Here is a 14597-nt window from a genome sequence, read left to right as displayed (position 1 = left end):
ATCAACTTCCAAGGCTTCACTTTTTAATTCTTTACAAAGTATCCTTGACTCCATACTCCTATTTAGGGGTTCTTGAAAAATGAGCTCACTCTTTAGTTATTGTTCATTTAGAGCTTCTTAGGATAAAGGAAAAGAACAGAAATGATTTTAATAGAAAACAGTGCAAATGATAAAAATTTCCCATTTATTCCTTGATTTGCATGACCCAAATGTGACAAAGGTCTCAAAAGACTTGTCTAAAGGAAGCAACAGGCAAAGTACAAACCAAATTAAAAAACTGCACAGAAACTGACTCCGTTTTAAATTCAACATGGCAAGTTTTTACAGGCGGGCATACAAAAGAAGCAGATCGACAATTTAACAAGAAAACCCACCTTTATGCACTGCATTGTTATGGGATTAATTATCCTAATTATGCCTCTAGATCCAGCAACAGCCAGCAGAGGATGGCTTGTATTACTATCATATGTCCACGCACAAGTGTAAAAGTTTTCATCAGCCTAAGAAATCCCAGTTAAGAAATATAGTTTGTTTTTGAAAAGGAAACACATCAATGATCACAATAATGTCCAAAGAACTGCTGAAGCTCTTGACAAAGAAGTTCTCATTTTTCTTATACCATCAGGGTTGAAACAATGAAGATTTTAGGTCTAAAATCTATACCAAGTGATCAAACAAACCCAATCCTTCCACTCAATTTTGATTACTATTTTGCTGTTTGCACAACTGTTTACCTTTCTTTTGAAAGCAGCCACAGCCAATATGTAAATGAATAGGCATAGGTTGTATCCTCCCCCAAATTTATCTATAAAAACAGGTTTCCAGGGAAACGGATAGTCAAGGACTTTGGGAAGATCATGTACACACTGCTGTATTTAAAATGCATAACCAACAAAAACCCTTGTATAGCACATGGAACTCTGCTCAACATTATGTGCCAGCCTGGATGAGAGTGAGGTTTGGGGGAGAATGGATACATCAATGTGCACGGCTGAGTCCCTTCACTGTTCACCTGAAACTATCACAACATTGTTAATCGGCTATTTCCTAATACAAAATGTTTCTGGTATTAAGAATAAATAATTGAAACTTAAAAAAAACAAAAACAAAACCAGGTGACCAGTTCCACAGGCTGTAATTTGCTGACCCTGGCTCTATCTCAACAACTCTATGTGCCTCTAGATAAAAATCAGCTAACTATTCAGTTTTCCACCTTTTCCTGTGTGAGACTTTCCCAATAATGCCAAAGGTCACCTCCTTCCTCATCACCTAAGGGAAGACTAAAATGTTCTTTTTCTTACTTGCTAGGTTTTTCAAATGGATCTGAAAGAAATCTTATCACCAAGCTTTGACTGTTGTATCCTTTGGCTTTTTAAAGCTTTCTTTTCTTTATAAACCCATGTTTTACAATATTTCATTTCCTAAACAAACATGCGTATTTTTTCTCCCTGTAGGCTCTGCTGACCAAATACTTGATATGACTGTCAGGCACACCTTCTGATCAACCCAAATTCACCAATATCCCTGCCCTGAAATGATAAAAATCTAAGCAAGGTCAAAGAAACAGCAAGTTTTAACTACTTTCTGCTATAACTTTCTATTATTGGATTTCCAGCACTCATCTCTAGCCACCTGTACTGTCTGCCCTCATATCCACCCTGACAGTGGCTTCCCGGGATCAGGAAAACTAGATACCAAGAATCTCTTGGGTAACAGTGAAGGAATAGCATTGGATAAAGTTAACAAAGTAAGGTACAAAAGTTTTGAGGTACTTATTCAAAGTCAATTTCTTTAGCCAATAATACCAAAAACCCAGGAAAGGATACATCAGCATCCACATAAGACTGCAACAACCGGATCTCTCCTTGTGAATGACATTCATATAAGGTAACCTAATGAAAACAAAAATACAGCAAAGTTTATCTCAAAAACAGAAACACATTCTCCAGCTTTTGAGCATACTTTATTTTACTGTGCAGTACAGTCAAAAAAAGCTTTTTTTAAATAACTTAATACAGAAAACTATTAAAAAAGGAGAACTCCTTTAAATTTAAGGAAACCATTATAAGCTCTAATGCATAATTTCCAGAGTATATTAAACACTGTAGTAATAATAATGGTTTCTATTTCCAATGTTTTCAACTTATTCATATAACTCCAATTCTAAAGTAAATAGAGTTGAGTACCTCACAGTAAAGTATGCTGCTGCTAAGTCACTTCAGTCGTGTCCCACTCTGTGCGACCCCACAGACGGCAGCCCACCAGGCTCCCCCGTCCCTGGGATTCTCCAGGCAAGAGTACTGGAGTGGGTTGCCATTTCCTTCTCCAACGCATGAAAGTGCAAAGTGAAAATGAAGTTGTTCAGTCGTGTCTGACCCCAGCGACCCCATGGACTGCAGCCTTCCAGGCTCCTCCGTCCAGGGGTTTTCCAGGCAAGAGTACTGGAGTGGTGGGGTGCCACTGCCTTCTCCCACAGTAAAGTATAACTACTTCCTAAAACTGTGGTCTATCCTTTTTTTTTTTTTTCAGTTGTGCCATATGGCTTGCAAGATCCCAGTTCCCTGATCAGGGACTGAACTTAGGCCCATAGCAGTGAAAGTGCACAGTTCCAACCACTGGACCTCCAGGGAATTCCTGTGGCTTATCCTCTTTAAAGTCTTTGGGTAGTTTTAGAGCATTCATTAATTACATAAAAGAAAATCTAAAATTTGCCTCATGAACATTGCTCATCAAATATTAACTTTCTGCTGTACAGTGGCCCTTTCCATTTATCATTTTCTAAAATTAGTAACATATTCACTTTACTCAATTATGTACAGTTGTCCCTCAGTATCTGCAAGGGGATAGGTTCCAGGACACCCACAGATACCAGAATCTGAGAATGCTCAAGTTCTTCATATAAAATAGCATAGTATTTGCATATAACCTCACACATGCTCCAGTATACTTTATCTTTAGAGCACTGCTGCTGCTGCTGCCTCTAAGTTGTTTCAGTTGTGTCCAACTCTGTGCGACCCAATAGACGGCAGGCCACGAGGCTTCCCCGTCCCTGGGATTCTCCAGGCAAGAACACTGGAGTGCGTTGCCATTTCCTTCTCCAATGCATGAAAGTGAAAAGTGAAGTCACTCAGTCGTGTCCAACTCTTAGCCACTCCATGGACTGCAGCCCACCAGGCTCCTCCGTCCATGGGATTTTCCAAGCAAAAGTACTGGAGTGGGTTGCCACTGCCTTCTCCTAATACAACGCAAATGCTATGCAAATAAAGGTGCCAGCACAAAGCAAATTCAAGTTTTGCTTTTTTGGAACTTTCTGGAATTTTCTTTTCTGAATATTCTCAATCCATAGTTGGCTGAATCTGTGGATGTGGAACCCCAAGGATACAGAGGGCTTACCCTGTAATACTAAAATTTTTTAAAACACTTTTTGATGTGGACCATTGTCTTTACTGAACTTTTTTACAATATTGCTTGTTTTATGTTTTGGTTTTTTGGCCCCAAAGCATGTGGGATCTTAGCTCCCCAACCAGGGACAGAATTTGCACCCTCTGCATTAAAAGGCAAAGTCTCAACCACTGGATCGCTAGGGAAGTCCCTGTAATACTACATTTTTAAAACGCTCTTTCCATTTTTATTAGTTTAGTCACGTTAGCAATACTGTTACTAATTTCAATACGTCTATAAGACCTCCATAAAAATCCTTTAAAATACCTATTAATAAGATAATCTCTACATTAATATTCTAAAAACATATTCTTTATATGGACATTAACTAAGTTATGTCTTTAGAAAGTATTTTGCTTTATTTTTCTTTAAAAAAAAAAAAAAAAAAAAGAGGTCCAAATAGCAGTTCAGTTCAGTTCAGTCACTCAGTCGTGTCCGACTCTTTGCGACCCGATGAGTTGCAGCACGCCAAAAGTTGGCTTAAAGCTCAACATTCAGAAAACGAAGATCATGGCATCCGGCCCCATCACTTCATGGGAAATAGATGGGGAAACAGTGGAAACAATGTCAGACTTTATTTCTTTGGGCTTCAAAATCACTGCAGATGGTGAGTGCAGCCATGAAATTAAAAGACGCTTACTCCTTGGAAGGAAAGCTATGATCAACCTAGATAGCATATTCAAAAGCAGAGACATTACTTTGCCGACTAAGGTCCGTCCAGTCAAGGCTATGGTTTTTCCAGTAGTCATGTATGGATGTGAGAGTTGGACTGTGAAGAAGGCTGAGCGCCGAAGAATTGATGCTTTTGAAGTGTGGTGTTGGAGAAGACTCTTGAGAGTCCCTTGGACTGCAAGGAGTTCCAACCAGTCCATTCTGAAGGAGATCAACCCTGGCATTTCTTTGGAAGGAATAATGCTAAAGCTGAAACTCCAGTACTTTGGCCATCTCATGCGAAGAGTTGACTCTTTGGAAAAGACTCTGATGCCAGGAGGGATTGGGGGCAGGAGGAGAAGGGGACGACAGAGGATGAGATGGCTGGATGACATCACTGACTCAATGGCCGTGAGTTTGAGTGAACTCCGGGAGTTGGTGATGGACAGGGAGGCCTGGCATGCTGCGATTCATGGGGTCGCAGAGTTGGACACGACTGAGCGACAGAACTGAACTGAACTGAGGCCTCCCTGTTCATCACCAACTCCCGGAGTTCACTCAAACTCACGGCCATTGAGTCAGTGATGTCATCCAGCCATCTCATCCTGTCGTCCCCTTCTCTTCCTGCCCCCAATCCCTCCTGGCATCAGAGTCTTTTCCAATGAGTCAACTCTTCGCATGAGATGGCCAAAGTACTGGAGTTTCAGCTTTAGCATCATTTCTTTCAAAGAACACCCAGGACTGATCTCCTTCAGGATGGACTGGTTGGATCTCCTTGCAGTCCAAGGGACTCTCAAGAGTCTTCTCCAACACCACAGTTCAAAAGCATCAATTCTTCGGCGCTCAGCCTTCTTCACAGTCCAACTCTCACATCCATACATGACTACTGGAAAAACCATAGCCTTGACTAGATGGACCTTTGTTGGCAAAGTAATGTCTCTGCTTTTGAATATGCTATCTAAGTTGGTCATAACTTTTCTTCCAAGGAGTAAGCGTCTTTTTATTTCATTGCTACAATCACCATCTGCACTGATTTTGGAGCCCCCAAAAATAAAGTCTGACATTGTTTCCACTGTTTCCCCATCTATTTCCCATGAAGTGATGGGACCAGATGCCATGATCTTTCTTATAATTCAATAACATTATTCAATGTCATTTTAAGTGAGACTAGGGATTCTTTTTGTTAGAAAGCCTGGAACATTACAATAGGCATTCTGAAGCACAAGTTGTATTAATTCTAATTATACCAACATGACAGTTAATAATAATTGATGGTCAAGTTAGTGAAGTATGCTTACAGTGATGTCTTAAAAGTGAATTCAAATCAATTAATGGATTATATTCCCAATTTTCGGGAAAAAAAGAAAAACACCTTAATTTTTTCTTTGAACTGCATCACGTTCTCTCTGAATCATTGTTTTTGAGGTACATATCACAACAGACATTTGGCTAAACATAAAAAAAGGGCTGTTATCCAGGTTATCAACTTTAGTGAGTTTCAAATTTTCAGAACTTTAACGACCAATAAAAGCATGTTCTCTGAATGCAGGGCAACTAACTAAGCCTGTGCGCCACAACTACTGAGCCTATGCTCTACAGCCTAGGAGCCGCAATGCTGAGCCCATGTGTCACAGCTACTGAAGCCCCAACGTTCCAGAGCCTGTGCTCCGCAACAAGAGAAGCCATCTCAGGAAGAATCCTGTGTACCTCAACTAGGGAGTAATCTATGCTTGCCATAACTAGAGAAAAGCCCACACAGCAACAAACACTCAGCAGAGCCAAATAATATGATTACATATATATATAAACTTCTTTGAAGACGTCCAGGAAATTATTTAAAACCAAATTTTACTTTTCAGAAAATAGGAATAGAAAGGATTTAGCCCAGTAAAAATAGATGCATGCATGTTTGTAAGATTTTCAAACTTTCAGAAAAAAAAAAAGCTTGGAAATATGCTGACATTTGGAAAATACTCAGCTGACGACTCCCAGGTTAGTTTTGATTGAAAACAGAATACTAACACTAAACACATAAATATAGGAAACAGTGCGTTCAAAATCATGGTCTTTCATTTCTATAACAAGCTTAGCACAATTACTAAAGAAGCATAAGATTGAATTTCACTCAATTAAAGTTACAGAATAGCTCCCAGATTCACCTCCTTCCCTTCCCCTCTTGGGCTAAAGGTAAAGAAAGTGACTTTACTGTCAACCCATACCAGTTAGTCAATTTCCCCATCTTCCTTTTTCCAAATACACCAATATGTTTTTCTGTTATTCCTCATAACTCCTAGTATATTATTAATGAATAACCAGAATGTAAGTTAATTAAAAGACTTATTATTAGGAGGACAACTTTTCCAAAATTATTTTAATTTAACAGACTCCTGAGACTCCCTGGTAGGCCCTAGGAATCTTCCTTTTTCCCATTCATTTAGAAGTGAATGGAAGTAAGTCTTTGCAATCCACTTTTTCAGTCCCAGGTTCAACTAAAAAGTTAAATAACAATTTACATCAAAACATGTCCCCTACGGTTTTTTTCCATGCCTTCTCTCAGTTCAAGATACTCTGGCTTCCTTAAATAAAAACAATTCAAAACAAATGTTTACTGTGTATAATTAAAATATTTTCAGTAACTATTATACAAATCCATTGTATTTATGCTTTGCATTTATAGAGAGCAACTAATTACATTTATTATTTTTAAGAAATCACAGACCTGTTACTCCAAGTTGACAAACAACTATCACAGTCACTTGGAAAAAGCAAAGTCAATTTTTTCAGCCACTTAGAACAATATTTATGAAGACAAAATATAAATAGAGACTTGTATTTTGTGAGTATATATGAAAAAAGATGTATTTTCAGTCATGAATATCAGTTTTAATTTTTGACAATTTCTAGAATGTTCCAGTTTTACATAAAGGAATGATACTGTCAAATCGGCTATACAAAGTTTACTTCAAAATCATTACACTTCAGTGTTACACTAATACCAGAGACTGATGGGCCAAATGCCAAACAGCCCCTTAACACTCACTCTGTTGCTTCCTACAGTTGCAAACACTAATGGATCTCCTTCTTTACTGTGCCAGTTAAACTGAACTCCAAACAATGGTTGATTATGATCTTCCTATAAAATAACCAAGAAATAAGAAAAATCAATATATTTTAAAAACAAAAAAGGTAGTAAACTGATCATTCCCATTAAAAACCTTCCCCTCCACAAAATGCAAGCTGCAATTTTATGTTATCATACATAAACTGACTTTTGACACTTAAAAGATATGTTAGTCCAGTTTTCACATTTTAAAATACTGGTGCATGATAAAACTATGTAACAATTAAAGACTTAGAGCTTAGGTAACAAGTACTCATCAATGAAAATACTTTAATAGTTGCTCTCTATCTTCTTAAACAGAAATGCCATGCTTTTGAATCAAAATATAATGGATAATTGTGACAAATGCATTTAATCTCTCAGGACACAATTTATTTTTCTGAAATAACAAATAACCTGAGTTAATACAGTTTCTCCAGTACTCATTAAACGTTTTCTGGTTGAATTCTTCCCTTGTGAAGTGAAGAAAATTGATTCCATTCAAATCACTGCTCTCCATTAGTTCTATAGAAACAATTTAAAATTACTTTGAATTTGGATCCTAAAAGAAAAACCACCTAAGAAGTTTTATAATGAACAAGAACACTTGAAAGTGGGGGCCAGGGAGGCAGTGGGCTGTAACTCCACAGTTATCAGGAGGTTATAAGGAAGTGTATAAAAAACAAGCATTCAGTTTTTGTTTTTAATTGAAGTAGAGCTGATTAACAATGTTGTGTCAGTTTCAGGTGCACAGCAAAGTGATTCAGCCACACACACACCCGTTCTTTTTCAAACTCTTTTGCCATCTAGGTCACCACAGAATACTGAGCAGAGTTCCCTCTGCTAAAAGTATTAAGTTTTGTTCATAAAGTTATTTTTCAGCCTTAGGATTTTACTGGCAATTTCCTGATGTTTAACAGTAACCTTCATATTCACTTTAAGGCACTTTAAAGTCTGACAACATTCATTTCTTATCCTTTAAAAAGCCACAGTTTTAGGCTTTGGAAATATTTAATAAAAACAATACAGTTCAAACCACTTTCCAAATATACTACATAAAAATAGGTTAATATACCTAAATATTAACATGAAACTACAAAGGGACACTTTGCTTTAGAAGAAAAACACACACACAAAAACACTGAGATTAATTTCTCTCCTTTAAAGAGAGTATAATTTGACATACACAGCAATGAATTTTGCTACCTAGATAGGAAAATAATTTCCATATGGAAATAATTTCCAATAATTTCCATAGCTTCTTACGCCTTTCAAAGACTTTAAAAGGATATTTAGGTATTTTAAAAAGAATCTAACATATGCACAAGACACTATAAGGTATATTTTTGCTCAGTATAGAAAAAAATCCCCAAATTAAAAAAACAGGAAATGAATATATAAAACACTTAAAATAAATATCAGTAAACATTTTTTAAAAATAAAGACTATTGAGAAAGACAGTAATCTAAATAACACGAACCTATTATTTCTCCTAAATATTAACTATGTAAAACAAATTTTAATTTATACCTTTTTTCTTGAAAACAATTACAAATAATACTTCAATTTTTAAAGACTGACTTCCAACTATTATAACTTTAAAATATTTTTAACTTGACAGAGAACCTTGAGCATAAAATGTTTGCCATTGAGAAACCTGCAATTCTGGAACCCTGCATTTAGCCCATAGATTGTGTCTTTCTCCACATACCTTGAGACTATTTACACATTTGAAAGAATATTTGCATTTCTTTGATTTCCATTTTCCCTTCCCCCAACTCTTCCTTCCAGGTGCATTTGGCGTATTTGTAGGTGTATCAGGGCGTTCTGTGTTGGTACCGCTTTCTATACTGACAGCATCATCCTATAAGCAGCAAATCAGAAAAAACTATATGAAACAGCAATACTGTACTTAGGAAATGACTTCAAACTGGAGAGCTGCTGACCAACATAAAAGAAGTAATTAATAAATCCTGCAAGAAATGAAAAAATGTATTCCTGCAAATGCATTAGGATTTGTGGATATTTGCTATTTCAGCAAAAATATAAACAAAAATCGAATCCTGATGATGCTAATGGTAAGAATAATACTGCCTTTAATTAATAAGGCACTGGTTTGTGCCAGCCATGACACTACATTACCTCACTTCATCTTTACTGCTCTTCATACAACGTACTGTTAGATAAGAAAGTGTTGCTTAGAGAGCCTAAGGTGGTGTCTTGCTGGTTAGGGTTGCTGGGATTGAAAACCAGAGCTGTGACTCCTAAATCTGACTGACCTACATGTCCTCATAGTTTATTTGACTGCTTGCTGCTCAGTCTGGAGCATGGCAGTAGGTGGCGGTTTGAGGCCAGTGTGTTACTACTTCCTATTTTAGATGAAAATCCTGATTATCACTCAAACTCTACTTATTTATAACACTTAAACCATTTAGAAACTTTTTTAGGTTCTACATATTACGTGCTATTTACCAGTGAAATCTGACTCATGGCTCTAAAATACTCATGATTCAGAGCTCCAGAAGCTCACAATAAAGTAAAATCTTTCCAAATGCAGAAATGACTACAAACCTTAAAAATTCACCTAATTTATATCCTGTCTCCAGTCCACAAGATATATTAATGGTCCTCTACTCTCAGAAGAGGATTTCACTACCTCTTCCAATTACACATTCCAAAGTGTTCTTTGGAATAAAGAGATTTATTTAAACCTGTTATCACCTTAGGGCAGTAGTTACTAAATTCATTCCAAAGGAAGCGTTTTTCATGGAGTACCCGCTAACATCTATGAGAATACAGACTAGAAACCATTGCCCTAGGAGCTGTTTTTAAATTATTGCTTTCTAAAGTTAGTTTTACGATATTACAGAAAGTTAAAAATCCACTAGAATATCAAAAAGTATATTAAAAATTCACATTAATTTGCTTAAAAACTGTATGGTATTATATGGTAGTTTTTAGGGGTGGTTTCCAAAACTTCAAATGGTTCATACCAAAATGAAATGCTTTTAAAAAGTACACAACTTATTCTAACACTACAATGGGAAAAAAGCAATGGAGTGGATAGATGGCACACAGTAGTGCTCAATATCTAGACTGTAACTTAATGTAAACACAATCAGCTTTTAGATACATAAAATACAAAACTATATAGAGTTCAGTTTCTAGGTCAAAATCACTGCTTTTTAATCTCTATTTCTTCCTACCTTTCAGTTGAATTTACACAGTTAAAATTTAGTGTAGAAAACAATTTTGTGTTTCACTGGGAAACTTCACGTCTACTGCACACTTTTCTTCCAGGTTATCAGATTCTAGTCTGCTTCACTGTCTTTGAACAATCTTACACCTCTTACACTGTGGACAGCCAAAGGCAGAGGTTCAAAATGTCTTCCCTTTCGTTCTGAAGAAAAGTTTTTGTCTCCATTTGCAATTTCATCTCTACATTTCTTTCATCTGTATAGTTTGTACTGTGTGACTTAAATTAACCAGTTCCCTTACATGAGTAAAATGTTTCTGAAAATTATCTTTTAACACTAGAGAAATGAAACAATACAATACTTAGACATTTATTCACCAGCTTCTTTCCACTCTGGCTAAAAATTCAACTGCTAATCAAGAAGCCACACAAAACATAGTAAATAACTGGGGAACATTACACACACACACCTTTTACCCATTTAATTTACCCATCTCCTCAAATAGTCAAATCAAGACAGAATCAAATGGAAATGCAAAACACTCACAATGCTTTCATTTTATTTGTAAATTCAAACCTTTCCTGAGCATCTAGTATGTGCACAAGCTGATATCCACCTTGACTCCTCCTCCTCAAAGTATAGAATGGTACTGTGTAACAGACATGGCACTACCACCTTCATCTGCTCAACAAGGAAATGGGGATAGTAGTTTGTCCCTTGATCTTGCCACAGGTTCCTTAAGCAAAGTCAAGTCTTCAGATTCAGCCTTCTGATCTTACTACCAGGCAACAATCAGTATTCTTTCAGAAGCCAATTATGCTGCACTTATATGAAAAAGTTAATAAAATGGCAGGTACATATACAATGAACTTAAAATAGGTCCGATATTAACTATACTTACTGTGCTGATCATTCTGCAATGCAAATACTGAATTATTATGTTGTGCACCTAGAACTAATAACATAATGTTATTGGTCAATTTTATCTAAACTTTAAAAAAGTTTAACATCCTATCAGTTCTTTGATTCACTTTAACAGTATCAACTGCTCAGATTACCATAACTCCAACTTACAAATACTAGATTCTTTCCTCCATTTGCCTTTGGCCTTCCTGTCATTATTTGGCTCCCTCAAGAGTTAAACCACTGCCCTTATTAGCTTTTTCTGAATTCATTTTTATACAGAATTCTCTACTCCCTTCCTTTACTGCTTCTCTTAACTTATGTCCTAGATCTGGGTCCCTGGATGGAATTCAGAGGGCCTGTGAACTTATGCAGTTGAATAAATTCATAAATAAATTTAAGATTGCATCTTAATTTTCACATTTTTAACTGAAATCTATTACTTCCTTCTACTATAATACAGGCAGTATATGTGCTAATGTTACTGTAGCTGTAACCTTCTCAGCAATGGAAATCATGAATTTTTATATTCCATTATAGTTGTTGCAGATCTCAAAAGCTGTCTATACCCATCAGTACTATTAGTCATTGTGATGTCTAGTTACTTAATGTAATAAAGAAGTACTTTATTAAACCTGAAATTTGTTTTAAACAATTTTATAACTTCCTTATAACTTTATCATTGATTTTGTGATCTTATATATTGTATTTTATACATTTGAAAATATTACTCTGAAGTTTCACAGGATTCATTAAAGTGTCCAGGGCAGAGAAAAGGTTAAAAGTAGCCATCTAAAGGAAGGAACCAAAACAAAGGCTTAATCCAAGTAGCTCTGAATAGCTTCAGTATGCATCAAAGAATACATTCCTCTTAAGGGTCTGTAAAAAGAAAATAACTTTTCAATTTATTTAGTTCCCTGAAATTTTCCTCAGTCTAAATTGGGTATTGACATCTTTACATTTCTGCCTGATAAATATCTGGAAGAGCCAGAAACACAAGTCTAGATTACAAAATAAGGAATAATAATTAAATAACACTTGCATGGTATTTATGAATGGGGCATTCGGTTCAGCACTTTACCTATATTATCTCATTTAATCCTCACAAACATCCCATGAGGTAAATACTATTATCCCCATTTTTAAGATAAGAATCCAAGGAAACTAGGTAAAATACCTAGATCAAGCAACCGGTAAAGAGTAGAGTGGCGAATTTTAACCTAACACTTGGATCCAGTTTGTGCTCCTAGTCACTAATCTAATCTGCCAAGAGAAATTTAAGAGAAGGTGGAAGTAAAACAGATTCCAACGGCTGGAGTGAAGAGGGTCAAAAATGTTAGATCCCAATATATAATCACAAACAGGAAAATAAAAAGATTAAAAGTAACACCATCTACTAAGCCTTTCAGATATTTCAAGTCCAAATCCCACAAACTGACAACCCCCCAAATATCCTTCCTCTATCTGCAAAAAGAATTCTTTCCCATCTGTTCAGTGAAAATTTTGGTCTTCATACCATGCCATACATGTGCTTCAGTCGGTGTGTAAGATACACCATTTATTCTTAAAACTAGGCAAACTGAGAAAAAGAACTTACACCACCCTTCTATAACACTTCAGAAGACATTCCCTCGGAGGATTCACATTTTAGAGTATCACCTCTGAATGAACCGTCCAGACATTTTTTCCTGAACTTATTGGATATAAACTTAAAACATGAAACGGCAAATTAACGTCAATTCGGTTCGGTTATCACTGGCGTTTCACCTAAACACAGTGGGGTCAACTGTTGGGACGGACTAGAGTTGTGACTATTTTAAAAAAGTTAAAAAAATCTGATTTCAGAGCACCTTTACACATGCGAGACCACGAGCCTACACCTAAAGCCATCTACCTTTACCACAGTTGCCTAGTGTCTTCTAGGTTGTCCCCGTTATCCTAGTGAAAACCGACGAAAGACCAACTGTCCCTTCTCATCCCTTCCTCAAGAGTCGCTCCCCCTCCAACTCTGGAGACGACTCTCGCAGTTCTCCAGAAGTGAGGCCGACTGTCAGGTGCACCCCTTCTCCACAGACGAGACAGGAGCAAACACAAAAGCCCCTTTAAGAGAGTGACTGAAATCCCTGACGTCCGAGATCTGCTCTTCCCATTGTGGACCGCCTGGAAGGGTCTAAGGACACGGTCCCTAAATCCCTTTTTTAAAAGTCCGTAACACACGCTGGCCCCTCCTTCCAACTGTCTTAGAAAAAACACACCTCTGACTTGCCTTTTAAACTACTGGAATCTCAGATCCGCACTTTGCCCCCAAAGGCCCAAACTCTCCCACTCCACGCAAAACACTCTCAGTGCAGACCCCCTCCGACCCTCCGCCACCACGCTCTGGCCCCAAACACATTCTCCTTCGCGAAGTTTCCTTTCGCTCTCGGCGCCCCAGCTCAAAAAAAAATCCCCTCAGAGACGAGTTTGATTTTCTCCTCCACGCCCGCGTTTTCCTCAGCAGAGCGGTGACACCTCTCCCTCCCCCCACCCCACCTTACCACAGCCGCCCGCCCGCCCCCGCGCCTACAGTTTAAAAAGAATTGAAAACTTTGACGGCCAAGTCCCGTCCGGACTGCCCTGGGGGGCTGCGCTCACATTCTCGTCTCCAGAGAGGTCCGGGTTGCTATTCTCGTCGCTGCTCAGTTTCTGCTTCTTGGCCGCAGGCATGTCTGTTCCCGCCGGCACTGTCGACACTTCCCTCTCGGACATATTCCTCCGCCTCCCTCCAGGTTCCTGCCGCCGGGGGCGGGGCCTCCGCCACACCGCCGTCAAGCAAGCCCGGCCGGAGCTTGCCGCAAAGCTGCCGCCGCCGCCACCGCCGCCGCTCCCCCCACTGTCGCAAACCGCGCCCAGCCGCCGAGGCGGGCGTGCGTGCGACCCCGCCACACTGCTGAAAAAGGGGCGCGCGCGCGCGCGCCCTCCCGCGCGGCTTCCCGGGTCCTTCCCTGTCCCCGCTCCCGTCTTGCCCTCTTCCCGCCGCCCTCCCGGCAGTTTGCACGGAGCGGGTGTGGGATCCGTCGGCTTCCGAGGGCAGTTATTTCCAACGTCCCCCTTCCCCGCGACCGCCCTGTAAAGGGAGAGGCGGAACTCTGAAGAGGGGTGCCCCCTCACCCCCTTCCTCCTTCCAGAGACGGTTCAGCCGCAATTGGCCCAATCCTTCGATCCCCCGACCCCGCTGCGAGGACTCGAAAGTCTGTGGAATGGACGGGCCGACTCGGGTCCCGGGGGACGGGGGGGACCAGACGACAAGTCGCCTTACGGTTCGG

The 14597-nt window shown here is 38.7% G+C and overlaps 1 protein-coding gene across 3 annotated transcripts in view; it reads right to left on the bottom strand.

Moving 5' to 3' along the window:
• Positions 1-14040, bottom strand: part of EED (embryonic ectoderm development) — a 32056-nt gene extending 18016 nt beyond the window's left edge. For all 3 annotated transcript variants that reach the window (XM_068977034.1, XM_068977035.1, XM_068977036.1), the window contains exons 1-5: positions 13927-14040; positions 8904-9056; positions 7133-7225; positions 1827-1892; positions 375-500 (exon numbers count right to left, since the gene is read on the bottom strand). In XM_068977034.1, the coding sequence (XP_068833135.1) occupies positions 375-500; positions 1827-1892; positions 7133-7225; positions 8904-9056; positions 13927-14040 (552 nt within the window). The remainder of the gene's footprint in view (positions 1-374; positions 501-1826; positions 1893-7132; positions 7226-8903; positions 9057-13926) is intronic.
• Positions 14041-14597: the final 557 nt, after the last annotated feature.

The sequence above is a fragment of the Capricornis sumatraensis genome, chromosome 8, assembly GCF_032405125.1.
Source record: "Capricornis sumatraensis isolate serow.1 chromosome 8, serow.2, whole genome shotgun sequence".
Taxonomy (NCBI): Eukaryota; Metazoa; Chordata; class Mammalia; order Artiodactyla; family Bovidae; genus Capricornis; species Capricornis sumatraensis.
The sequence above is the reverse complement of the archived record's forward strand: the minus strand, read 5'-3'. Positions and strand labels throughout refer to the sequence as shown.